Source organism: Cetorhinus maximus, chromosome 24, assembly GCF_964194155.1.
Source record: "Cetorhinus maximus chromosome 24, sCetMax3.hap1.1, whole genome shotgun sequence".
In the NCBI taxonomy this organism is placed as follows: Eukaryota; Metazoa; Chordata; class Chondrichthyes; order Lamniformes; family Cetorhinidae; genus Cetorhinus; species Cetorhinus maximus.
This window is the reverse complement of record NC_135902.1, coordinates 21,645,837-21,670,770: the sequence shown is the minus strand read 5'-3', so window position 1 is coordinate 21,670,770 and position 24,934 is coordinate 21,645,837. Positions and strand designations below refer to the sequence as shown.

The 24,934-nt window shown below is 49.2% G+C and overlaps 1 protein-coding gene across 5 annotated transcripts in view; it reads left to right on the top strand.

Moving 5' to 3' along the window:
• itgb4 (integrin, beta 4) overlaps nucleotides 1-24,934 on the top strand; it is a 154,546-nt gene that overhangs the window by 1,391 nt on the left and 128,221 nt on the right. For 4 of the 5 annotated variants that reach the window (XM_078570843.1, XM_078570845.1, XM_078570842.1 and 1 more), the window contains exons 2-6: nucleotides 8,896-8,971; nucleotides 9,488-9,570; nucleotides 10,366-10,458; nucleotides 20,726-20,930; nucleotides 21,591-21,687. In XM_078570843.1, the coding sequence (XP_078426969.1) occupies nucleotides 8,899-8,971; nucleotides 9,488-9,570; nucleotides 10,366-10,458; nucleotides 20,726-20,930; nucleotides 21,591-21,687 (551 nt within the window). In that variant the 5' untranslated portion in view covers nucleotides 8,896-8,898. Of the gene's footprint in view, nucleotides 1-847; nucleotides 865-8,895; nucleotides 8,972-9,487; nucleotides 9,571-10,365; nucleotides 10,459-20,725; nucleotides 20,931-21,590; nucleotides 21,688-24,934 lie in introns of those variants that run through there. The other variant, XM_078570844.1, reaches the window with a different exon arrangement.

Genomic DNA, 24,934 nt, shown 5'->3' with positions numbered 1-24,934 from the left:
AATGGGTTTGGAGTTCAGTCAGTGGGAGAGGGAGTTGGGAATGGGTTTGGAGTTCAGTGAGTGGGAGAGGGAGTGGGGAATGGGTTTGGAGTTCAGTGAGTGGAAGAGGGAGTTGGGAATGGGTTTGGAGTTCAGTCAGTGGAAGAGGGAGTGGGGAATGGGTTTGGAGTTCAGTGAGTGGAAGAGGGAGTGGGGAATGGGTTTGGAGTTCAGTGAGTGGAAGAGGGAGTTGGGAATGGGTTTGGAGTTCAGTGAGTGGGAGAGGGAGTGGGGAATGGGTTTGGAGTTCAGTCAGTGGGAGAGGGAGTTGGGAATGGGTTTGGAGTTCAGTCAGCGGGAGAGGGAATGGGGAAGGGGCATGGGGGATGTGTGAGGTGATTGGGTTAACACCTTTATGAAGATTTCTGCTGGTTCAGAAATCCTGGCCAAAGGTGAATGTTATCTGAAACTGACAGGAAGTTTGCAATTTCACCAGGAATATTGTATGCAGGGTGGGGTCTGATCCTCCCTCAGGTGTGTGACACACCACATTTCTTCCCTTCACCCCCCCATTGTTTGTGCCTGTGGATTACCTGCTTTAGTGAATCCATATCCAATTCCCACCTGGCAAATGGGCACTGGAGCAGGGATGTTCTGGAGGGGAAACTGATATCCTCCTTATAACAGTGATGGATAGAACTTCCATTCAATTAATGCTTTTCAGCACAGGCATGGTGGGGAGTATGGCTTCCTTCTGTGCTATGAGATTTAGTGATGATTCTTACTTCAAAGTCAGTTAAGTTTTAAATTGTGATTGCTGTTGATGTGCAGGAAAAAGCAGAAACCAGTTGGTGCAGAGAAAGATCCCACAGCCAGCAAATTGAGGTGACCAGTTATTTTGGGGCTGTTCATTGAGAGATAAATATGGAGTGAGGCTAGAACCCAGCACATTCTGACTCAGAGCTATGAGTCTTACAGTGGTGACTGAGTCTAGTCATGTTATCCCTATTACTATTCTGGCTCAGATCAGCAAACCCACCACAGTTTGGGATTGAATATGGGACCTTTAATCTGTTGACTCAGCACCTTTCTCTGTTAGTCTAAAGTGAAGCTAGCATCTTCTCTCTCATTGGACTCTGCATTTTTGGCTAGTTCTGCAGTATATATTTGGAAAACTGACCCTACCTTTTCTACAGCCTTGATCATTGTGCTTCCTTTACAAGCTCTGTACATGTAGATTTCCTGCTTACTCTGTATTTTATATGTTGTTAGCAAGCTCTATTCTTCATGGTTTCCTAGTTCACTTTGTAATCTATAGGTTCCTCTCACTGTGTACTCCATTCATTATTGACCTGATGGTGTGTCCTTTCACTTCTGGGACTTAGTCTCCAATTTATCCCTGAAGGGGTGAAGACTTCCTTTCACTCTCTGAAGAGTGAAGATTATTTTCACCACTTTATCTCTGATTGGTTAAAACTTCTTGCTCTCACTCTCTTTTTAAGGATTGAAATGGGGTAAATATTCTCTCTCTAAGAGGTTAACATCTATCCCTCCAAGAAGTGAAGACCTCTCTCTACGGGATGAAGAGTCCCTCTAAAAGGGGTGAAAACCTTTCTCCTTATTAGGTGACAAGTTATGTCTCTGAGGTGAAGGTTTTCTATCTAAGAGGTGAAGATTTCAGTGGCAAGAATCTTTCCCTCTGAAGGGTGAAGATTTGACTTTACTAGGTGAAGATTGTCCTCTCTCTATCTCTCCCCAATCTTGCAATAGGCTAGACACTGTACTTTCACATCTGGGACCTAGAATCAAATCTGTTTGATGTACATGGATAAAAGCTTCCTCTTTCTGTTGACTGGAAGAGTCTTCCATGGCATATTTTTGGGCAGTCTCTATCCAGTTTCCTATTGAGTGGGGCTCACACCAAAAAGCTGCTGCTGTCTGCAGTCCTTTAGTGCAGAAGGATAATGTGAATCATAGAAACATACACTCTAGTGCATTGGATGGTGTCTTTAAAGTTTGGGTAATGTGGATGGGTTTTTCCTCACTATGTCCATCAAAAATAAAAAGTAATAAGAGCATAAGAAATAGGAATAGGTCATACAACCCCTTGAGTCTGCTCCACCATTCAGTAAAATCATAACTAACCTGATCTTAGTCCTAATTTCACTTTCAGGCCTGTTCCCCATAACCCTTGACTCCCCTATTGTTCAAACGTCTGTCCATCTCAACCTTGAAAATATTCAATGACTCAGCCTTCACAGCTCTTCCAGGGTAAAGAATTCCAAAGAATAATGACCATCTGAGAGAAAAATTGCCTCCTCATCTCCATCTTAAATAGGAGATCCTTAATTCTGAAACTATGCTTCCTAGTTCTAAATTCCCCCATGATGGGAAACATCCTCTCGTCATCTACTCTGTCAAGAATCTTAGATGTTTAAGAGGTAAGAGATTGCAGCAATGATCACCAATCCTGTTAATTCTACAGAACTCAGAAGGATCCTGGACCATTAAAGGGACTGTATATTTATGCAGGAAGAGCTTTTTTGTCAGTTTTGTTCTCCCCTTTTAACCTCTGCTCAGGTTTGTTTTTCAGCAGGAAGGGAGAGATGGTGCAGGGGTTGGGTGGATGAGCAGAGACCTAGCCCATGTGGCTAACCAAGACAGAGAACACCAACAGGATTTTCAACTACACAGGTCTCCCAGTACCCAATTCTTCTCAAAACCTGTACACAGGTCGGGGAGGAGGGGCGGATTCACGGGATATGAATCAAGACTGAGAACCTTGGATGCTTTGCCTGCTCCAAATTGTGGTATTCTTGTTGCTTCAGCTGAGATCAGTTAATGTAGGAACAGGAGTAGGCCATTCAGCCCCATGAACCTGATGCACCATTCACTTAGATCATGGCTGATCTGCACCTCAAGTTCATTTACCAGCCTTTGGTCTATATCTGGAGGAATTGTAGAGGAGCAGAGAGATTTGGGGATGCAAGTACTGAAAAGCACATAAACAGGTACGGCTTTATAACTGGTCAGTAGCTACATGCAGTGTGTAGCTGAGCCATTCAAACTAGAAAGGAACATTAATCTCTGGTCTTTAGTACTCCAGGGAGAGTAAAAGAAAGAAAGTATTTGCATTTCTATAGTGCCTTTCACCACCTTGGGACATCCGAAAGCACTTTACAGCCAATGAAATACTGTGGCCAACCTGCACACAGCAGATACCATATGATAATCCCATGAAATAATGATTGAATAATCTGTTTTCATGAGGTTGGTTGAGAACAAAATAACGGCCAGGGCAACAGGGATAACTCCCCTGCTCTTCTCTATCATAGTGCCATGGAATCTTTTACATATATCTGAGAGGCTGGGGACCCGGCGGGATGTTCAAAAATGGATGAGGCAGTTCCCTGAAGGCTGCTAGCCATTGTTGGGGAGGCTGAGAGAGCTGTTTAGAAGCTGTTCAAGAAGCGTCCTGGTGTGCAGTCATGGCCTCAGCACCTGGTGGTCATGGAAAGCGAGAGGGCAAGTTGGGTGGGCACTCTGCCCCCTGTTTCTCAGATGAGTGCCTGGGAGTGCTGGTTGAGGAGGTCAGTGCCAGGCAGCATATCTTAATGCCCAGGGATGGCAAGAGAAGGCTGCCCTACCTGACCAAGAAGGCCTGGACAGAGGTCACCGCCCAGGTCAGTGGGCACGACGTGATGCGCCACATGTGGCTCCAGTGCCGTAAAAGGTTCAATGATCTGTTGTCAGCAAGGGTAAGTGCAGAAATGGCATGGACATGGGAGGAGAACTTTAGTCGGGTGCCTGTTTCTCAGAACGTTCAGGGGTCTGGGAGTGTGTATGCCAAGTGGCACTGAAGCCTCCCCTGCCATGTCAACACGACTGGCCTTAGTGCATTGCACGGTGAGATGTGCTATAGTGACACAGCCCGCCTAATGCCCAGGTGGGAAACCGGGTGGGAACCAGGAAAGGACCTAAAGGCAGATGGAGCAATAATGAGGCTATTTTTCCCTGACAGGAGAAGAGAAGTCATAACGCTGATGAGCGCCGCAGAACAGGAGGAGTGCCAAATCTGTGCTTCCTCACTAAGCACGAGAGCAATGCACTGGAGCTTGAATGCCACCAGCTAGCTTGTTCCTCCGGTTGCAGTGAGACTTGGATGAATGTGAGACTGCAGGTGACAGATGCGTGTGTGATGGGCACTGGAAGCATAACAGGCTGCTCTTATCAGAAAGTGAACTGTCACAGCTGGAGAGCCCATTGAAGCTCCAATGCAGATAGCATCATGCAGCAGGTCTCCACTGTCTCCTTAGCCCACCTAGCATGCATAATGACTATGATGATTGAATGTACTGATCTTTTCTTTCCTCCTACAGATGCGCCATCCGCAGGAGCCACTGGTGACCCTGAGGACCCACCATTGAGCTCAGAGGAAGACATCACACCTGCACCAGCATCACACTGTCTCTCTGAACCAAGCACCAGCGCAGATACTCACACATTGGTGGGCATTAGGTATTCGGCTCCACGGTAATGCACAGCGGTGAGGGTACATCATACTCGCATGAGGAGCTGGCAGAGGCAGAGTAGTCCCAGGGAGCCGACAGTGGGAGCACAGCTGGAGAGCAGGACCAGGCACATCTGAGGCAGATGACGAGCCTCTGGAATCATCCATCAGATGGCAGATGCTGGATGCGGAGAGAGAACTGGTGGAGATCCATGAGGGTCTGCGAGCCATGGTCTCCATCATGAAGGAGTCCATGCGGAGCATGAGTTCTGCGTTGACCCTTAACACCAAGAGCACTTCCTCCTCCATTGAGAGAGTGGCGACTCTGACGGAGAGGCAGCTTCAGGAGCAGACTCAGGGGTTCCTGGGGATGCACTTGGACCTGCAAACCCTCACACAGGCAGTGACCTCAGGTAGTCACTGCCAGTGTGAGAGATAGATGAGGCACCTAGTCTCCCGGCTAGGTCCCAGTCCATCAATGGTGAGCAAGGAGGTGCAAACGCTCCTCACGCTGGCAGACGATCTGCCTGTCGCCTCTATGGGCTTCTCTCAGGGCACTCTGGACAAGGGCACCAGCTCCTCCACCCCTCTGCCAGTGGCTGCTGCATCTGATGATGCCACGATGACTGAGGAGTGCCCAGCCATGGGGCTAATGGACCCTCTCAGGTGGAGCCTGCTCAGGCTCCAGTGGCTGGAGGATGACCGCCAAGGTAATCAGGGCCACCAGGACAGCAGAGTCAGTGGGCTGCCCCCAATCACCGTCAGTGAGTGGGTGGGGGGGGGGCGGGGGGCACCAAGACGCAGCACCCACAGATGTAAGTTGAAGGCACCTTGAGCACAGCAATGGGTGTGTCACTGGTGACATTATTTGTGTTAATTATTTTGATGTTTGCGTGAGGGATGGACACTTTGTTCATTGTTCATGTGAAGTAACATAAACATTTATTTGACTTAAATGGGCTGAGTTGGCTGGATGGTATGAATAAGTGCCAGATGGAGCACAGGCTTGTAAAAGTATGCTGTTGTGTGGTGCTGGCGTAATGAATTGGGTTCTCATTTATTGATTGTTTGCAAAGGAGACAGTGCCATTGGTTGACGAGGTATCGATACCTTGGATGCCTCGCAGAAGGTTCACTGCATCAAAGCATCCCTGGTGTCCCTGCCTCCTGAGGGTTCCTGCCTTGAGGTCCTCACCCTGCGCCTCCTCAGGCTTTTCCTCTGAGCCATCACTTGAATCATCGTCCGTGGCCTTTGGAGCTGCCTCGCTTCTCTCAGCCTCCAGTGGGTCCCCCTTCGCCAGAGCCAGATTGTGCAGGGCGCAGCATGTGACAACTATGAGGGAGACACACTCTGGAGAATACTGCAATGCTCCCCCTGACCAGTCCAGGCATCTGAAGCGCATCTTCAGCAGCCCGATGGTTATCTCCACCACCGCCCTTATGGAGGCATGGCTCCTGTTGTATCTCTCCTCGGCCTCAGCTCTTGGGTGGCAGAGTGGGGTCATCAGCCACCTCTTCAAGGGATAGCTCTTGTCACCCAAGAGCCATCCATCCATCATGCAGGAGCCAAAAACAGCCTTGGTACCTGTGAGTGCCGCAGGATGTAAGCATCATGTGAGCTCCCAGGCACAAACTTGGAGAATCTGTGTCCTGTGGTCACAGATGATCTGAACATTCATTGAGTGGAACCCCTTTATGTTTAAGAAAGCTCCAGGCTCACCTGCTGGCGCCTTGATGGCCAGGTGAGTGCCATCTATTACACCCTGGACTCAGGGGAACATAGCCATCACAGCGAAGCCTCATGCTCTCCCTACCTGGCTTGCCTCGTCTGTCCGGAAGTGGATGAAAGTGCAGGCATGTCTAAAGGTGGCATCAGTCACAAGCAACTGTGTGCAGCTGATTGAGAAGCGCCACACAGATCCCCCACTGAGCCCTGAAAAGAACCAGAGGCATAGACGTTGAGGGCCACTGTGACCTTCAAAGTCACTGGCATGGGGTGTCCGCCCACACAATTGGAGGTGATTTTCAGACCTATCATGCGACATATTGCTGTCAGTGTGTCCCTGGAGCGGAGTTTCCTGCGGCACTGGACCTCGGACATCTGGAGGTAGTTGGAGTGCTGCCTGAACACTCTAGCCACTGGGTAGTGCCGTTTACACCGTGCCCTCCCGCCTTGGCCTCCCTGCTGGCCCTGCACCAACCGAGCCTGTGCCTCTCCTCTTAAAGGTCTGTCTCTGGGATGCTGCCCGCGTCCACCTGGCCTCCTCTCCCTCCTGCCCCTCTCTTCCTCTACAGAGGAGGTTCCACCAGCAGAATACATTATCCCTATTTGATGGGATGCAGAGGAACAGTGCCTTGAAAATGAAGGAGCACTTTGCTGCAATACTCAGGAGAACCTTCCAGGGAAGATGAGGACCTGATGATGAGATGAGATAAGATGAGATGCTGAAAGGCAGGCTTGACAATCAAACAAGATGCCAAGAAACTCTGGGACAACTCTGTATTCACACAGCAAAGGACTGGCAATGACAGAGAAAGTGCTGCTGCTCCGGGGGCCTTTTATCCCGCTCGTGGATGAGGAAATGATAAAAACGTGAATTCCGCCAGCCCGTTTTACCCTTGCAACAAGCTAAAAATCGCACAGGCAACATAAAATCGGGGTCAGTAGGCTTTTTAATTACCTTACTTGGCCCTTTAATTGTCAGCGGGGACTGCTCCGCTTCCTACACGCACCTGCTGATCTCAATATTGCACGTGTGTGCGCTGACATCAGGACACACGCCTGACATCTTTTTGCATAATTTTACGTGTGTTCGGGTCGGGTGTGCGCCTGCCCTCGGAACGCAAAATTCAGGCCCAGGCGGAGGAGATTTACAATAGGGCAGTAGAAATGTTATAAAGCAAAGGGTGTGAGGCTGATATAGTGCTTATATCACAGACCATGTCAACAATTAAAAACAAATTGATAGATGGTACAATGTAAAGGCGATGACGGGATATTGGGAAAAGTGGGCACATGGGATTCGGATAATGCTCGTATGGAGGGTAAACACTAACAGAAAATGCCTGTTCCTATGATGTATTTTCTCTGTAATTCAGGTATTTTGGTCTATAGGTAATTGTGAGGCTAACAGGGTTTTACTATTATGAAAGTGTAAGTCAGACAGCAACTTCCAATGACCATGTTGTTACATGAGGAAATCAGAAAGTTGCTTCACCAAGTGCACTGACCCTCTAGAATCTTCGCCATAATTGTATCTCACCCAGAGACTAGACATGGAACGGTACTCAGTTGCGATACTTACCCATTACATAAGAACATAAGAAATAGGAGTAGGCCATTCAGTCCCTCAAGCCTGCTTTGCCGTTCAATCATCTTTGATCTGATTGTGGCCTTACCTCCACTTTCATGTCTGCCCTTCAAAACCCTTGACTCCCTTGTCAATCAAAAATTTATCTATCTCAGCCTTGAATGACCCTGCCTCCGTTGCTCACTGGGGAAGAAAATTCCAAACACTAATGATCTCTGAGAGAAGAAATTCCTCCTCTTCTCCATCTTAAATGGGAGATATCATATTCTGAAACTGTGTTCCCTAGTTCTAGATTCCCCCACGAGGGGAAACATTCTCTCAGCAGCTATCACGTCAAACCCCCTCAGTATCCTATTAGATACCCACTAAACACCCAGACTTGTTCATTTCAGTGCAAGTACATTTTTAATGGTGGGGTCTTAATGACTGCCAAACAACCTCTCTGGCACTGAGAATTAACTTTTACACATGTGTAGTCTCATTCCTTCAAATTGTAATTATTGGGGATTTAAAATAAAATAATATTTTCTTTTACTGTTTGTTTCTGTCTCTTTTACCTCTCTCTTAATTCCAACTTTCTGTCCCTTTCTTTATTTTCTATACATGATTTGGCATTGAATTAGCTATTTGAGTTTACATTTCCTGGTTCAGACTCTGCGCTGCTCATTAATAACGCTTTAATCTGATTGGCTAAGGAGATAAACAGCCCTGTTCACACAGATCCCAGATCCTCTGCAGAAGGCCAAAATGGCTCTTTAGGAACTGTAAGTTCCAGTGCAAAACCTACAGAAAGTTTATGGACAAATGTTAATGCAATGAATAACTGGTTCTGCTCATTCACTGTTGACAACAAAACCTGGGCCGATGTGTATTTGGAGAGAAAATGTTTTGAGGCATATGGTGAGAAGGTGGGTAGGTGGGGACTAACCTTTGAAAATGAATACACTTGTTGAGTCGAAATAATCTATTGTTTACCAAACACTTCTTATTTCATGATTAAAATGGAAGTGACTCTGAATGGAGGATCGATCAGTAACATAGTTGGCATTGTATCCAATACTGAGCAGTTAACCATTAACCCTTTGTGTTTTATCAGGAGATGCAGCAGTGGAAGATATGGTGCTCATTGCTGAGCGTGGTCGTATTGGCAGCTGTGTGCCAGGGAGAGAGAAGTGAGATTTCTAATTTTATCTTTGGTGTCTCCTCTTTTATAACATTTTACCAGTGTGGAACTCACCTTTATTGTGGTGCAGAAATTCCCTGTTGGGAATGATTTCTCGCTGGAATGGATGGACCCAAGGCACACCTGATATTGGTCCTTAGACAGACACATTCAGGTATCTGCTGGATCTTCCCAGGATGATCACTGGTGATGAAAGTGTCAATTTGCATTGCTGACAGTGATCAGGAATGTTGGGTGCCGGGGTGCCTGCTGGGAGGGGATGATAAGGAGGGACTAGAAGAGGGGGAGACAATTCAGAGGGTTCAGCAATGATCTTCATCCCTTAGTTTCAGGAAAGGTATTTTTAACAAATTTACCGTGTTGGTGGTGGTCCGTTTAAGGAATCACATTGTCCCAATGTAAACCATGATGTTCAGGTGATGATGTCTGAATGTATGTCTGGTTTGATGTTTCACTTTTTGCTAGTGTGTATTTGATGCTTCTTTGAACCTTCTGTTGCTTTCAGGCAATCGCTGTATTCTCAGTCGAGCCAAAACCTGCACTGAATGCATGAGAGTGAACAAGGACTGTTCATATTGTGCTGACAAGGTAAATTACCAAACTGCAGTACAACCGCCCCACTCTGCTAGACCCCAGCAACAAACTTTAACCCCCTCCACACTCCCACCTCCACACTCCCACCTCCAAACTCCAACACAGACTCCCTCCACACACCCACCTCCAAACTCCATCACTGACCCCCTCCACACCCCCACCTTCAAACTCCAACACAGACCCTCTCCACACACCCACCTCCAAACTCAATCACAGACCCCCTCCACACCCCCACCGCCAAACTCCAACACAGACCCTCTCCACACACCCACCTCCAAACTCCATCACAGACCCCCTCCACACCCCCACCGCCAAACTCCAACACAGACCCTCTCCACACCTCCACCTTGGAACTCCAACACAGACCCTCTCCATGCACCCACCTCCAAACTCAATCACAGAGCCCCTCCACACCCTCACCTCCAAACTCCATCACAGACCCTCTCCATGCACCCACCTCCAAACTCAATCACAGACCCCCTCCCCCTCCCACACTCCCAGGTAGAGCATCATACTGTGTAAGCAGATTCAGGGTATGGAGAGTTTTAAAAATTATTTCATGGGGCGTGTACATCGCTGGCTAGGCCAGCATTTGTTGCTCTCCCTAATTGCTCTTGATAAGGTGATAATAAGCTGCTGTCTTGAACTGCTGCAGTCCATCTGATGTAGGTACGCCCGCACTGCTGTTGGGGAGTGAGTTGCTTTGGGGGACAGGGAGCAGGCGAAGGTTTGAGGGGATGGGTGATGGGCAGTACTGTGCTATAATAATTTGTGTTTCTTGTCTTGCAGGGCATTCATTACGCCAGGTGTGATCTATACAGCAACCTACAGTCAAAGTGCAAACAGATAATCCAGATGAAAAGCTCGATGGAAATAAAAAAGGTATGTCCCACACAGGGAAGGAGATGCTGCACAGTCTGTAGCCTGTGAACAAGGAAGCCAGATCTAAAGCATTCCCTCTTAGAGAGGAAGTATTTCCATAAGGATCTCTTTTCTCCTCTCACTCCTAAATGTGTTGACTTTGGCCTGGACACAGTTTACTGCACATTAACTGCCCCTCTTCTCTCAGTCCTGGCCATTGTCCTTCAGGTGTGGGAAGCTAGTTGGCCACAACTAGTTGCAAGCTAGTTGGACTCTGTCCTCGTCTTACTACTGTCTGGTGACAAGGAGTAAAAATTTTGGCTTATTTCTCCTACCTTAGCCCATGATCAATGAGTTTGAGTAAAGCTGCTTCATTGTGTACCTGCTGGGACCATCAACATCTACAGAACAATTTAATATGTTGCTCTTCCGAAAGCCATGACTCCATTTTGGGGTATGGCACAGTTGAGTTTTGTTCTTCTGGGGTTTTGTTCTGCTGGGGTGTGATTCTGCTGGGGTGTGGTTCTGTTGGGGGGGTGGTTCTATTTGGTTGTGGTTCTGTTGCAAAGTGGTTCTGTTGGGGCGTAATTCTGTTCGGCTTTGGTTCTGTTGGACTATGGTTCTGTTGGACTATGGTTCTGTTGGGATGTGGTTCTATTAGGATGTGGTTCTGTTGGGATGTGGTTCCTTTGGGGTGTGGTTTAGTTGGCCTGTGGATCTGTTGGGGTGTGGTTCTGATGGGCAGTGGTTCTGTTGAGCTGTGCTTCTATTGGGGTGTGGTTCTGTTTTGACATGGTTTTGCTGGGCTGTGGCTCTGCTGGGATGTGGTTCTTTTGACTGTGGTTCTACTGGGCTGTGGTTCTGTTGGGGTGTGGCTCTATTCGGTTGTGGTTCTGTTGCATTGTGGATCTGTTGGGTTGTGGTTCTGTTGGACTGTGGTTCTGTTGTGATGTGGTTCTGTTGGGTTGTGGTTCTGTTGTGATATTGTTCTGTTGGGGTGTGTTTCTGCTGGACTGTGGTTCTGTTCGGATGTGGTTCTTTTGGGATGTGGTTCTGTTGGGATGTGCTTTTGTTGGGGTGTGGTTCTGTTGGGATGTGGTTCTGTTGGGCTTTGGTTTTGTTGGGCTTTGGCTCTGTTGGGGTGTGGTTCTGTTTGGCTGTGGTTCTGTTGGGCTTTTGTTCTGTTGGGCTGTGGTTCTGAAGGGGTGTATTTCTGTTGGGCTGTGTTTCTGCTGGGATTTTGGTCTGTTGGAGTGTGGTTGTTTTGGGATGTGTTTCTGTTCAGGCGTGGTTCTGTTGGGATGTAGTTCTGCTGGTGTGTAGTTCTGTTCTGGAGTGGCTCTGCTGGGCTGTGGTTCTGACGGGGCTTTGATCTGTTGGTATTTGGTTCTGTTGGAATGTGGTTCTGTTGGGCTGTGGTTCTCATGGGGTGTGCTTCTGTTGGGATGTGGTTCTGAGGTGATATTGTTCTGTTGGGGTATATTTCTGCTGGACTGTGGTTCTATGGGGCTGTGGTTCTGATGGACTGTGGTTCTGTTGGCCTTTTGTTCTGTTAGTTTGTGGTTCTGTTGGGTTGTGGTTCTGTTGGCCTTTTGTTCTGTTAGTTTGTGGTTCTGTTGGGTTGTGGTTCTGTTGGCCTTTTGTTCTGTTAGTTTGTGGTTCTGTTGGGTTGTGGTTCTGTTGAGCTTTTGTTGGGTTCTGGCTCTGTTGCGGTGTGGTTTTTTCGGGTGTGGTTATTTTGGGCTGTGTTTCTGCTGGGGTGTGGTTCTGAAGGGGTTTTGATCTGTTGGTATTTGGTTCTGTTGGAATGTGGTTCTGTTGGGTTGTGGTTCTGATGGGGTGTGCTTCTGTTGGGCTGTGGTTATGTTGGAATGTGGTTCTGTTGGGTTGTGGTTCTGATGGGGTGTGCTTCTGTTGGGTTGTGGTTATGTTGGAATGTGGTTCTGTTGGGCTGTGGTTCTGTTGGGTTGTGGTTCTGTTGGGCTGTGCTTCTGTTGGGGTGTGGTTCTGAGGTGATATTGTTCTGTTGGGGTATGTTTCTGCTGGACTGTGGTTCTGTGGGGCTATGGTTCTGATGGACTGTGGTTCTGTTGGACTGTGGTTCTGTTGGCCTTTTGTTCTGTTAGTTTGTGGTTCTGTTGAGTTGTGGTTCTGTTGAGCTTTTGTTGGGTTCTGGTTCTGTTGTGGTGTGGTTTTTTGGGGTGTAGTTCTGCTCGGGTGTGGTTCTTTTGTACTATGTTTCTGCTGGGATGTGGTTCTGAAGGGGTTTTGATCTGTTGGTATTTGGTTCTGTTGAAATGTGGTTCTGTTGGGCTGTGGTTCTGATGGCGTGTGCTTCTGTTGGGATGTGGTTCTGTTGGGCTGCAGTTCTGTGGGTTTTTGTTCAGTTGGGCTGTGGTGCTGTTAGGGTATGGTTCTGTTGGGGTGTGGTTCTGTTGAGGTGTGGTACTGTTGGGCTTTTGTTTTGTTGGGGTGTGGTTCTTTTGGGGTGTGGTTCTGTTGGGTTTTGGTTCTGTTGGGCTTTTGTTCTGTTGGGGTGTGGTTTTTTCGGGTGTGGTTCTTTTGGGCTGTGTTCCTGCTAGGGTGTGGTTCTGAAGGGGTTTTGATCTGTTGGGTTGTGGTTCAGTTGGGCTCTTGTTCTGTTGGGATGTGGTTCTTTTGGGCCGTGATTCTGTTGGGTTTTGTTCTGTTGGGTTCTTGTTCCGTTGCGGTGTGGTTTTTTGGGGTGTAGTTCTGTTCGGGTATGGTTCTTTTGTGCTGTGTTTCTGCTGAGATGTGGTTCTGAAGGGTCTTTGATCTGTTGGTATTTGATTCTGTTGGAATGTGGTTCTGTTGGGCTGTGGTCCTGATGGGGTGTGCTTCTGTTGGGATGTGGTTCTGTTGTGATATTGTTCTGTTGGGGTGTTTTTCTGTTGGGATGAGGTTGTGTTGGGGCGTGGTTCTGTTGGGGTGTGGTTCTGTTGGGCTTTTGTTCTGCTGGGGTGTGGTTCTGTTTGGGTGTGGTTCTGTTGGACTGTGCTTCTGTTGGGCTGTGGTTATGTTGGGTTCTGCTTCTGTTCGGGTGTGGTTCTTTTGGGTTGTTTTTCATGTTGGGCCGTGGTTCTGTTGGGGTGTGGTTCTGTTGGGATCTGGTTCTTTAGGGCTGTGGTTCTGTTGGGTTGTGGTTCAGTTGTGCTTTTGTTCTGTTGGGATGTGGTTCTTTTGGGCTGTGATTCTGTTGGGCTTTTGTTCTGTTGGGCTCTGGTTCTGTTGGGGTGTGTTTTTTTCGGGTGTGGTTTTGTTCAGGTGTGTTTCTGGTGGGGTGTGGTTCTGAAGGGGTTTTTATCTGTTGGTATTTAGTTCAGTTGGAATGTGGTTCTGTTGGGCTGTGGTTCTGTCGTGATACTGTTCTGTTGGGGTGTGTTTCTGGTGGGGTGTGTTTCTGTTGGGATGTGGTTCTGTTGGGATGTGGTTCTGTTGGGATGTGGCTCCGTTGGGATGTGGTTCTGTTGTGATATTGTTCTGTTGGGGTGTGTTTCAGTTGGGCTGTGTTTCTGCTGGGATTTTGGTCTTTTGGGGTGTGGTTGTTTTGGGATGTGTTTCTGTTCAGGCGTGGTTCTGTTGGGATGTGGTTCTTTTGGTGTGTAGTTCTGTTCTGGAGTGGTTCTGCTGGGCTGTGGTTCTGATGGGGCTTTGATCCGTTGGCATTTGGTTCTGTTGGAAGTGGTTCTGTTGGGCTGTGGTTCTCATGGGGTGTGCTTCTGTTGGGATGTGGTTCTGAGGTGATATTGTTCTGTTGGGGTATGTTTCTGCTGGACTGTGGTTCTGTGGGGCTGTGGTTCTGATGGACTGTGGTTCTGTTGGACTGTGGTTCTGTTGGCCTTTTGTTCTGTTAGTTTGTGGTTCTGTTGGGTTGTGGTTCTGTTGAGCTTTTGTTGGGTTCTGGTTCTGTTGGGGTGTGTTTTTTTTGGGTGTGGTTATTTTGAGCTGTGTTTCTGCTGGGGTGTTGTTCTGAAGGGGTTTGATCTGTTGGGTTGTGGTTCAGTTGGGCTTTTGTTCTGTTGGGATGTGGATCTTTTGGGCCGTGATTCTGGTGGGTTTTGTTCTGTTGGGTTCTGGTTCTGTTGCGGTGTGCTTTTTTGGGATGTAGTTCTGTTCGGGTGTGGTTCTTTTGTGCTGTGTTTCTGCTGGGACGTGGTTCTGAAGGGGTTTTGATCTGTTGGTATTTGGTTCTGTTGAAATGTGGTTCTGTTGGGCTGTGGTTCTCATGGGGTGTGCTTCTGTTGGGATGTGGTTCTGAGGTGATATTGTTCTGTTGTGGTATGTTTCTGTTGGGGTGTGTTTCTGTTGGGATGTCGTTCTGTTAGGGGCGTGGTGCTGTTGGGCTTTTGTTCTGCTGGGGTGTGGTTCTGTTTGGGTGTGGTTCTGTTGGGCTATGGTTCTGTTGGACTGTGCTTCTGTTGGGCTGTGATTATGTTGGGTTCTGCTTCTGTTCGGGTGTGGTTCTTTTGGGTTGTGTTTCATGTTGGGTTCTGGTTCTGTTGGGCTGTGGTTCTGTTGGGCCGTGGTTCTGTTGGGTTGTGGTTCAGTTGTGCTTTTGTTCTGTTGCGATGTGGTTCTTTTGGGCTGTGATTCTGTTGGGCTTTTGTTCTGTTGGGCTCTGGTTCTGTTGGGGTGTGTATTTTTTGGGTGTGGTTTTGTTTGGGTGTGTTTCTGGTGGGGTGTGGTTCTAAAGGGGTTTTTATCTGTTGGTATTTGGTTCAGTTGGAATGTGGTTCTGTCGGGCTGTGGTTTTGTTGTGATACTGTTCTGTTGGGGTGTGTTTCTGTTGGGGTGTGTTTCTGTTGGGGTGTAGTTCTGTTGGGGTGTGTTTCTGTTGTGGTGTGTTTCTGTTGGGATGTGGTTCTGTTGGGGTGTGTTTCTGTTGTGGTGTGTTTCTGTTGGGATGTGGTTCTGTTGGGATGTGGCTCTGTTGGGGCGTGTTTCTGTTGGGGCGTGGTGGTTCTGTTGGGATGTGGCTCTGTTGTGGTGTGTTTCTGTTGGGATGTGGTGGTTCTGTTGGGATGTGGCTCCGCTGGGATGTGGTTCTGTTGCGATATTGTTCTGTTGTGGTGTGGTTCTGTTGGGGCGTGGTTCTGTTGGGCTTTCGTTCTGTTGGGCTGTGGTTCTGTTGGGCTGTGGTTCTGCTGAGCTGTGGTGCTGCTGGGCATTGGTCTGTTGTGTGTGGCTTAGTTGGGTTGTGTTTCTGTTGGGGTGTGGTTCTGTTGGGGTGTGATTTTTTCAGGTGTGGTTTGGTTCAGGCGTGGTTGTTTTGGATTGTGTGTCTGCTGGGGTGTGGTTCTCGAAGGGTTTTGATCGGTTGGTATATGGTTCTGTTGGGCTGTGGTTCTGTTGTGATATTGATCTGTTGGGTTGTGGTTCTGTTGTGATATTGATCTGTTGGGCTGCGGTTCTGTTGGACTGTGGTTCTGCTGGGCCGTGGTTCTGCTGGGCCCTGGTTCTGCTGGGCTGTGGTCCTGCTGGGCCGTGGTTCTGTTGGGCCGTGGTTCTGCTGGGCCGTGGTTCTGCTGGGCCGTGGTTCTGCTGGGCAGTGGTTCTGCTGGGCAGTGGTTCTGCTGAGCTGTGGTGCTGCTGGGCATTGGTCTGTTGGGTGTGGTTCTGTTGGGCTGTGATTCTGTTGGGCCGTGGTTCTGCTGGGCCATGGTTCTGCTGGGCCGTGGTTCTGCTGGGCCATGGTTCTGCTGGGCAGTGGTTCTGCTGGGCAGTGGTTCTGCTGAGCTGTGGTGCTGCTGGGCATTGGTCTGTTGGGTGTGGTTCTGTTGGGCTGTGATTCTGCTGGGCCGTGGTTCTGCTGGGCCGTGGTTCTGCTGGGCCGTGGTTCTACTGGGCCGTGGTTCTACTGGGCCGTGGTTCTGCTGGGCCATGGTTCTGCTGGGCTGTGGTTTTGTTGGGCTGTGGTTCTGCTGGGCCATGGTTCTGCTGGGCCGTGGTTCTGCTGGGCCGTGGTTCTGCTGGGCTGTGGTTCTGCTGAGCTGTGGTTCTGCTGGGCTGTGGTTCTGCTGGGCTGTGGTTCTGTTGGACTGTGGTTCCGCTGGGCCGTGGTTCTGCTGGGCCATGGTTCTGCTGGGCCGTGGTTCTGTTGGACTGTGGTTCTGCTGGGCCGTGGTTCTGCTGGGCCGTGGTTCTGCTGGGGTTTGGTTCTGTGGGAGTGTGGTTCTGGTGTGGTTCTGTTGCACTGGTTCTGTTGTGATATGGCCCTGTTGGTGTGTGGTTCTGTTGTGAGAGGGTTCTGTTGATGTGTGGTTCTGTTGGGCTGTAGTTCTGCTGGTGTGTGGTCCTGCTGGGGTGTGGTTCTGTTGGATCGTGGCTCTGATGCAGTCTGGTTCTGTTGGTGTGTGGTTCTGTTGGTGTGTGGCTCTGTTGCGGTGTGGTTCTGTTGGGGGGTGGTTTTGATGTGGTGTGATTCTGTTGGGCTGTATTTCAGTTGGGTAGTCGTTCTGTTGTGATAGGTTTCTGTTGCAGTGTGGTTCTGTTGGTCTGTGGTCCTGGTGGGTTCTGGTTCTGTTGGGGTGTGGTTCTGCTCCGATGTGGTTCTGCTGGGCAGTGGTTCTGTTGGAGTGTGGTTCTGATTATATGTGGCTCTGTTGGGCTGTGGTTCTGTTGGGCTGTGGTTCTGTTGAAGTGTGGTTCTGATGATACGTGGCTCTGTTGGGCTGTGGTTCTGTTGGGGTGTGGTTCTGTTGGACTGTGGTTCTGTTTGGACGTGGTTCTGTTGAGATGTGGTTCTGTTGGGATATGCTTCTGTTGGGATGTGCTTCTGTTCTGATATTGTTCTGTTCTGATATGGTTCAGTTGTGGTATGGTTCTGTTGGCGTGTGGATCGGTTAGGGTGTCGTTCTGTTGGGATGTGTTTCTGTTGGGCTCTGATTCTATTGGGCTGTGGTTCTGTTAGGCTGTGTTTCTGTTGGGTTGTGGTTCTGTTGGGCTGTGTTGCTGTTGGGTTGTGGTTCTGTTGGGGTGTGGTTCTGTTGGGCTGTGTTTCTGTTGGGTTGTGGTTCTGTTAGGCTGTGTTTCTGTTGGGTTGTAGTTCTGTTGGGGTGTGGTTCTGTTGGGCTGTGTTTCTGTTGGGCTGTGGTTCTGTTGGGATGTGTTTCTGTTGGGTTGTGGTTCTGTTGGGCTGTGTTTCTGTTGGGGTGTGGTTCTGTTGGGGTGTGGTTCTGTTGGGGTGTGGTTCTGTTGGGCTTTTGTTCTGTTGGCCTGTGGTTCTGCTGGGCTGTGCTGCTGCTGGGCATTGGTCTGTTGGGTGTGGCTTAGTTGGATTATGGCCCTAATCGGGTGTTGATCTGTTGGGTTGTGGTTCTGTTGGACTGTGGTTCTGTTGGGATGTGGTTCTGTTGGGGTGTGGTTTTACTCGGTTGTGGTTCTGTTGGGTTGTGGTTCTGCCGGGGTGTGGTTCTGTTGGGGCATGGTTTTACTCGGGTGTGGTCCTAATGTAGTGTGGTTCTGTTGGATTGTGGTTCTGCTGGGGTGTGGTTCATTTGGACTGTGGGTTTGATAGGGCATGGTTCTGTTGGGATTTGGCTCTGTTGTGGTGTGGTTCTGTTGGACCGTGGCTCTGATGGGTGAGGTTCTGTTGGGATGTGCTTCGGCTGGACTGTTGTTCAACTGGGGTGTGGTTCTGTTAGACTGTTTTACTGTTCAGGTGTGGTTCTGTTGGGGTGTGTTTCTGATGGTGTGTTGTTCAGTTGGATTGTGGTTCTGTCGGTGTATCGTTCTGTTGGTCTGTGGTTGTGCTGGGCTGTTGTTCTGTTGGGGTGTGGTTCTGCTGGGGTTTGGTTCTGTGGGAACGTGGTTCTGGTGTGGTGTGGTTCTGTTGCACAGTAGTTCTGTTGTGATATGGCTCTGTTGGTGTGTGGCTCTGTTGGGGTGTGGCTCTGTCGGGGTGTGGTTCTGTTGGGGTGTGGCTCTGTTGGTGTGTGGTTCTGTTGGGGTGTGGCTCTGTTGGGGTGTGGTTCTGTTGCGGGGTGGTTCTGTTGGGGGGTGGTTCTTTGTGGTGTGATTCTGTTGGGCTGTGTTTCAGTTGGGTTGTCGTTTTGTGGTGTAGGTTTCTGTTGCAGTGTGGTTCTGTTGGTCTGTGGTCCTGGTGGGGTCTGGTTCTGTTGGAGTGTGGTTCTGAAGCACTGTTGTCTTATTGGGCTGTGTTTTTGCTGGGCTGTGTTTCTGCTGGGCTGTGGTCCTGGTGGGGTGTGGTTCTGTTGGGGTGTGCTTCTGTTGCGGTGTGCTTCTGTTGCGGTGTGCTTCTGTTGGGCCGTGGTTCAGTTGGGGTGTCATTCTGCGGGGGTGTGGTTCTGTTGTGATAGGTTTCTGTTGCAGTCTGTGGTCCTGGTGGGGTGTGGTTCTGTTGGGATGTGGTTCTGTTGGGCATTGGTATGCTGGGTTATGGTTCTGTTGGTGCATGGTTCTGTTGGGCTGTGGTTGTGCTGGACTGTGGTTGTGCTGGGCATTAGTCTATTGGGGTGTGGTTTTGTTGGGTTATGGTCCTAATGGGGTGTGGTTCTGTTGGGGTGTGGTTCTGTTGGTCTGTGGCTCTGATGGGTGTGGTTCTGTTGGTCTGTGATTGTGCTGGGCTGTGGTTCTGCTGGGGTTTGGTTCTGTGGGAGTGTGGTTCTGGTGTGGTTCTGTTGCACTGGTTCTGTTGTGATATGGCCCTGTTGGTGTGTGGTTCTGTTGTGAGAGGGTTCTGTTGATGTGTGGTTCTGTTGGGCTGTAGTTCTGCTGGTGTGTGGTCCTGCTGGGGTGTGGTTCTGTTGGATCGTGGCTCTGATGCAGTCTGGTTCTGTTGGTGTGTGGTTCTGTTGGTGTGTGGCTCTGTTGCGGTGTGGTTCTGTTGGGGGGTGGTTTTGATGTGGTGTGATTCTGTTGGGCTGTATTTCAGTTGGGTAGTCGTTCTGTTGTGATAGGTTTCTGTTGCAGTGTGGTTCTGTTGGTCTGTGGTCCTGGTGGGTTCTGGTTCTGTTGGGGTGTGGTTCTGCTCCGATGTGGTTCTGCTGGGCAGTGGTTCTGTTGGAGTGTGGTTCTGATGATACGTGGCTCTGTTGGGCTGTGGTTCTGTTGGGCTGTGGTTCTGTTGGAGTGTGGTTCTGATGATATGTGGCTCTGTTGGGCTGTGGTTCTGTTGGGGTGTGGTGCCGTTGGGTGTGGTTCTGTTGGGGTATGGTTCTGTTGCGGTGTGGTTCTGTTGCGGTGTGGTGCTGTTATTTATGATTATGTTGTGATACGGCTCTGTTGGTTTATGATTCTGTTGGAATATGATTTAGCTGTGATGTTGTTCTGTTGGGGTGTGGTTCTGTTGGAGTGTTGTCCTGTTATGGTGTAGTTCTGTTGGAACATAGTTCTGTTGGGGTTGTCGTTCTGCTGGGCTGTGGTTTCGTTGGGGTTGTAGTTCTGCTGGGCTGTGGTTCTGCTGGGCTGTGATTCTGCTGGACTGTGGTTCTGTTAGGGCTGTGGTTCTGCTGGGGTGTGATTCTGTTGGGTTGTGGTTCTGCTGGGGTGTGATTCTGTTGGGCTGTGGTTCTGCTGGGGTGTGATTCTGTTGGGCTGTGGTTCTGCTGGGGTGTGATTCTGTTGGGCTTCGGTTTTGTTGGGATGTGGTTTTGCTGGGCTGTGGTTCTGTTGGGGCTGTGGTTCTGTTGGGGCTGTGGTTCTGCTGGGCTGTGGTTCTGCTGGGGTGTGATTCCGTTGGGCTACGGTTTTGTTGGGATGTGGTTCTGCTGGGCTGTGTTTTTGTTGGGGTTTGGTTCTGATGGAGCTTGGCTCTATTGGCATGTGGCTCTGGTTCTGCTGGTGGGTTCTGTTGGGGTGTGGCTCTGCTGGTGTGTGGTTCTCTTGCGGTGTGGTTCTGTTGGGTTTTTTTCTGCTGGAATATGAAACCCTTGAGTTGTATCCCCTCTAGCTATCATTTGCAAATGGAAACAGATTCTTCCTATCAAAAACCTTCACAATTTGGAACATCTCTAATTTCCTCTATAGCATTCTTCCCAAAGTGTGGTGCACAGAACCAAATACAAAATACTCTCGCTGGGTCTTAACCATTGATTGGTATAGGTTTGGTATAATTTGCTTGGGTAGCTGCTCTATGACTCCATTGAAAAAAAATGATCATATTACTGGTTGTGGAATCTTGCTGTGTACAAATTGGTTGCCATTTTAACAGTAACTACATTCAAAACTGCTTCATTGTCTGTAAAGCGCATTGAGACATTCTGAGGCTGTGAAACGCATGATAGTGGTGCAATCCTTTCTTTCTCAGAATGTGGAAATCAATACGCGCAGGAAACAGAACCAGATCTCACCGCAGGAGGTGTCCATGACACTGCGAGCAGGAGAGGAGAAGTCAGTGAAATTCAAAGTCTTTCAGCCACTGGAAGCTCCAGTTGATCTTTATTTCCTCATGGATTTCTCCAACTCGATGAAGGACGATTTGGACAACCTGAAGAAACTGGGCCTTAATCTGGGTAAGCACCAGAGCCTTTAGTCCAATATTGTTTCAATACTTCACCCATTGCACCAGCCATAATATTGTTAAGCTTTGGAGTCACAGGGCTGTTAGCTTGTTATTAGTTACGGAAAGAACAAACAATTCTAATTGGAGGGGTTTTACAGCATGGATTGGTACACTGTAGATGTTAATTGTCAGCTGTGGACCAGTGGTAGCACATGAGTCTCTGAAGCAGCAGGTTGTGAGTCAAGTCCTATTCCAGAGACTTGACCACAGTACAATATCCAAGCTGAAACTCCAGTGCAGTACTGAGGGTGTCTTTAAGCTGAGCTGTTGATCTGAGAGCCCACCTGCCCTCTCAGATGGTTGTAAAGATTCTATGGCACTGTTTTGAAGAAGTGCAGGGGAATTCTTCCTAATATGCTGGCCAATATTTACCCTTCAACCAACCTCACCAAAAAGCATAATCTGGTCATTATCACATTGCTCTTTTTTGGGAGCAAATTTGCTGCTGTGTTTCCTACATTATAACAGTGACTATGCTTCAAATGCACTTCATTGGCTGTAAAGCATTTTGGGAAATCCTGAGGTCATGAAAGGTGCTTTATAGATGCAAGTCTTTGATATCAGAATGAACAATTATATGTCCCAAATTCTCATTGCTTGTATTTGGCAGCTGATGTTGTGCGGAACATGTCAAGTGACTACACCATTGGCTTTGGGAAATTTGTTGACAAAGTAACCGTTCCACAGACAGATATGAGGCCTGCAAGGTAAGCAGAATTTCACAGTTATCAGAGACCCAAGGGGAGTGATGTATAGACAGTGACTGTTTCTTCTTCTACATTCTGTGTGTGTATATGTATATGTGTATGTGTGTGTGTGTGTATGTGAGAGAGAGAGTTTTTGAGGTATATGTAGACTTGTGTTGATATATCTCCTTACACAATCTCTTAGGGCAGAATTTTTCGTCCCGCGGGTGGGTGTCGCCTGACCCGATCAGGAGTAAAATAGTGCGCGATGACATTGGGCGAGCGTCCCAACGTCATTGCGCACTTGCATGATATTTCGCTCGGCAAGTTTGCGCAGGTGCCAGAACAGCATCCACCATTAATTAAGTGGCCACTTAAAGCCCTTAACAGTCCAACTGACTGTGATTTTTTTACTTGCCCGTGCGATTTTATGCTCGTCGCACAGACAAAACGGGCAGGCAGCCAGGCGACATTTTCACAAACCTCATCCAAGGGCAGGATAAAAAGGGTCAGCAGCATTGTCAGTGTGAGTAGTGAGGAGTTTTGGAGATAGTTTGCTGCTGGTTGCTTATTGGTACTTGGCAGCTTCATCTCTGTTCGGGGCTTCATTCTTAGCATTTCCCGACTTCATTTTCAGGATTCATTGCTGTCTGTCAGGCCCCCGGAGGATTCAGGCTGTGTGGACCCTTCCAGGTATCAGACAGCCTTCCGTTACCCCGATCATGGGGATTGTGGTCTCTGCTAGAGGCACCTCCTCTGAGGAGGAAGAGAGGGGCAGAAGGGAGAGGAGGCCACGTGTCCCTATGCAGCTTCCAGGGTAGGGACCTGTGGGAGGAGAGGTGAAGATACATTTGGCGCAGGGCCAGCAGGTAGCCCAAGGCGGAAGGGGCCGCAGAAGACGCCATTATCCTGCTGCCAGGGTTTACAGGTGGCGATGCAGCTACCTCAATATGTCTGAAGTGCAATGCCAAAGGAGGCTCCACCTCTCCAGGGAGAGCATGACCTACATTTGCCATATTATTGGGCCTGAGATCAGCACCGACTGTGTGGGTGGACACCCCATGCCAATGGCTCTGAAGGTCACAGTGGCCCTCAATGTCTATGCCTCTGGCATTTTCCAGGGGTCAGTGGGTGATCTGTGTGGAGTCTCCCAATCAGCTGTCCACAGTTGTGTCAAGCTGGTGACAGAAGCTCTGTTCAGGTGGGTACTGACCTCTATTCTTCACCAAATGGATGAGGCCAGCCAGGCTGAGCGAGCCAGAGGCTTTGCAGCGATTGCTGGGTTCCTTCGCATCCAGGTGCAATCGACTGTACACATGTGGTCATCAAGGTGCCAGCGGGTCAGGCAGCGTCTTCACCAACAGGAATGGATGGATTCCACTCGATGAATGTACAGATAGTGTGTCACCACAGGATGCAGATTATGCAAGTCTGTGTAAGGTACCCTGGCAGTTCCCACGACGCTTACATCCTCAGACACTCCCAGGTGCTGAGGCTCATCGCTGCTGGGTGACAAGGGCTATCCATTGAAGACGTGGCTCATGACACCTCTCCGCCACCCAAGAACAGAGGCAGAGAAGCATGACAATATGAGTCAGGCCTCCACCATAGGTCTTCTCAAGTTGTGCTTCCGATGCCTGGACCATTCAGCGGGGGCACTACAATACCCCCCAGAGCAAGTGTCATTGATCGTGGTTGCATGCTGCGCTCTCCACAATCAGTCACTGGCAAGGGGGAACCCATTGGAGGAAGAGGATCTTGACACAGCTCCACAGGCCACAGATGATGAGTCTAGTAGTGAGTCTGAAGAGGAGCATGATGAGGAGAACACTGGGGGCATGGAGGCAGACCTCAGTAACCTGCAGGGAGGCAGGGATACCAGGGATGCCTTGATCTAATGCTCCTTCAGCTAGGCTATCAAAGATCAGCTTCAAACGCATGCCAGGGCTGCTGCCTCCATCCCGGATGTCTGAAAGGACCTTTTCATTTGAACCCAAAGAACACTCAGTGCCTGTGCAATAAAGTTCAGAGCCACCTACATTACACACTAGCATTCCCTGTATCAATGAAATAAAAAGGTGAAGCATCTCAGGCCATGATTACAAAAACACAATTTATGTTATTCAGACAGTTCAATAATCTTAACAGAAACATTTCTGGTATTCAACATTGAGCCATTATAGATAAAGTAAACAAAAATAAACATAAAATCACCCGTGACCTGTCCCTCTTGTGCCCATGGTGCCTTTAACTTATGTTTGCGAGTGCTACGTCTAGGTGCTCCCTCCTCGCTGGCACCAGCATTGGGGACAGCCTGCTGACCCTGCTGTCTTGTTGGTCTTGATGACCTTGGCGGTCGTCCTCTGGCCAGTGGAGCCTGTGCTGACCCCTTCTGGGAGGGTGTGGCCAGCTGGCATCTCCCCAGTCACCGCAGCCTCATTAGTTGCCATGGTCACTGGCGGAGGGGCGGTGGAGGTGCTGCCGTCATCCAGAGCGCCCTGAGAGGAGCCCACAGAGATAACAGACAGTTCCTGTGCCAGCATTAGGTCGCTCTGGACCTCCCTGCACACCATTAATTGACAGGCACCTAGCTGGGATACTGGGTGCCTCATCCATCTCCCACACTGACACTGATCACCTGAGGTCAGTGCCTGTGTGAGGGCTTGCAAGTCCGAGCGCATCCCCAGGAACCCTCATTCTGTCCCTGGAGCTGCCTCTCCATGCGAGTTGCCACTCCCTCTAAGGAGGAGGCAGTGCACTCAGCCATGACAGTCAATGCAGTGCTCATGCTCCGCAATTCTCCTCCATCACAGAGACCATGGCACGCACACCCTCATGGATCTCCGCCAGATCCTCCCACACATCTTGTTGGACATTCAGTATCTGCTACCTAATGGACGACACCAGAGGCTCATCATCAGCCTTCAACTGAGCATCATCCTGGTCCCCAGCAGTCCACTGACTGCTGGTGCCCTAAGCACTCTCTGCCTCCACCTGCACCTCAAGCAATTGTGAAGTGCCCTCACCAATGTGCACCGAGATACTAGCCGCTGCTCTAATGCTCACTGAGGTGCTGGTATCTGTACTGGTGCCTGCTTCAGAGTGGGTGTGACACAGGTGCAAATGATGCCCAGCAGTCCTCTGGTGTCAGGGGTGGCCCTTCGGGGTCCAGAGAGCAAACGCCTGCTGGTGAACCTAAAAGGGAGAAAAAGGACATGTCATTAGTTAAAGTCATCACGCTGTCATTGTGCATGCCAGGCACCCTGGT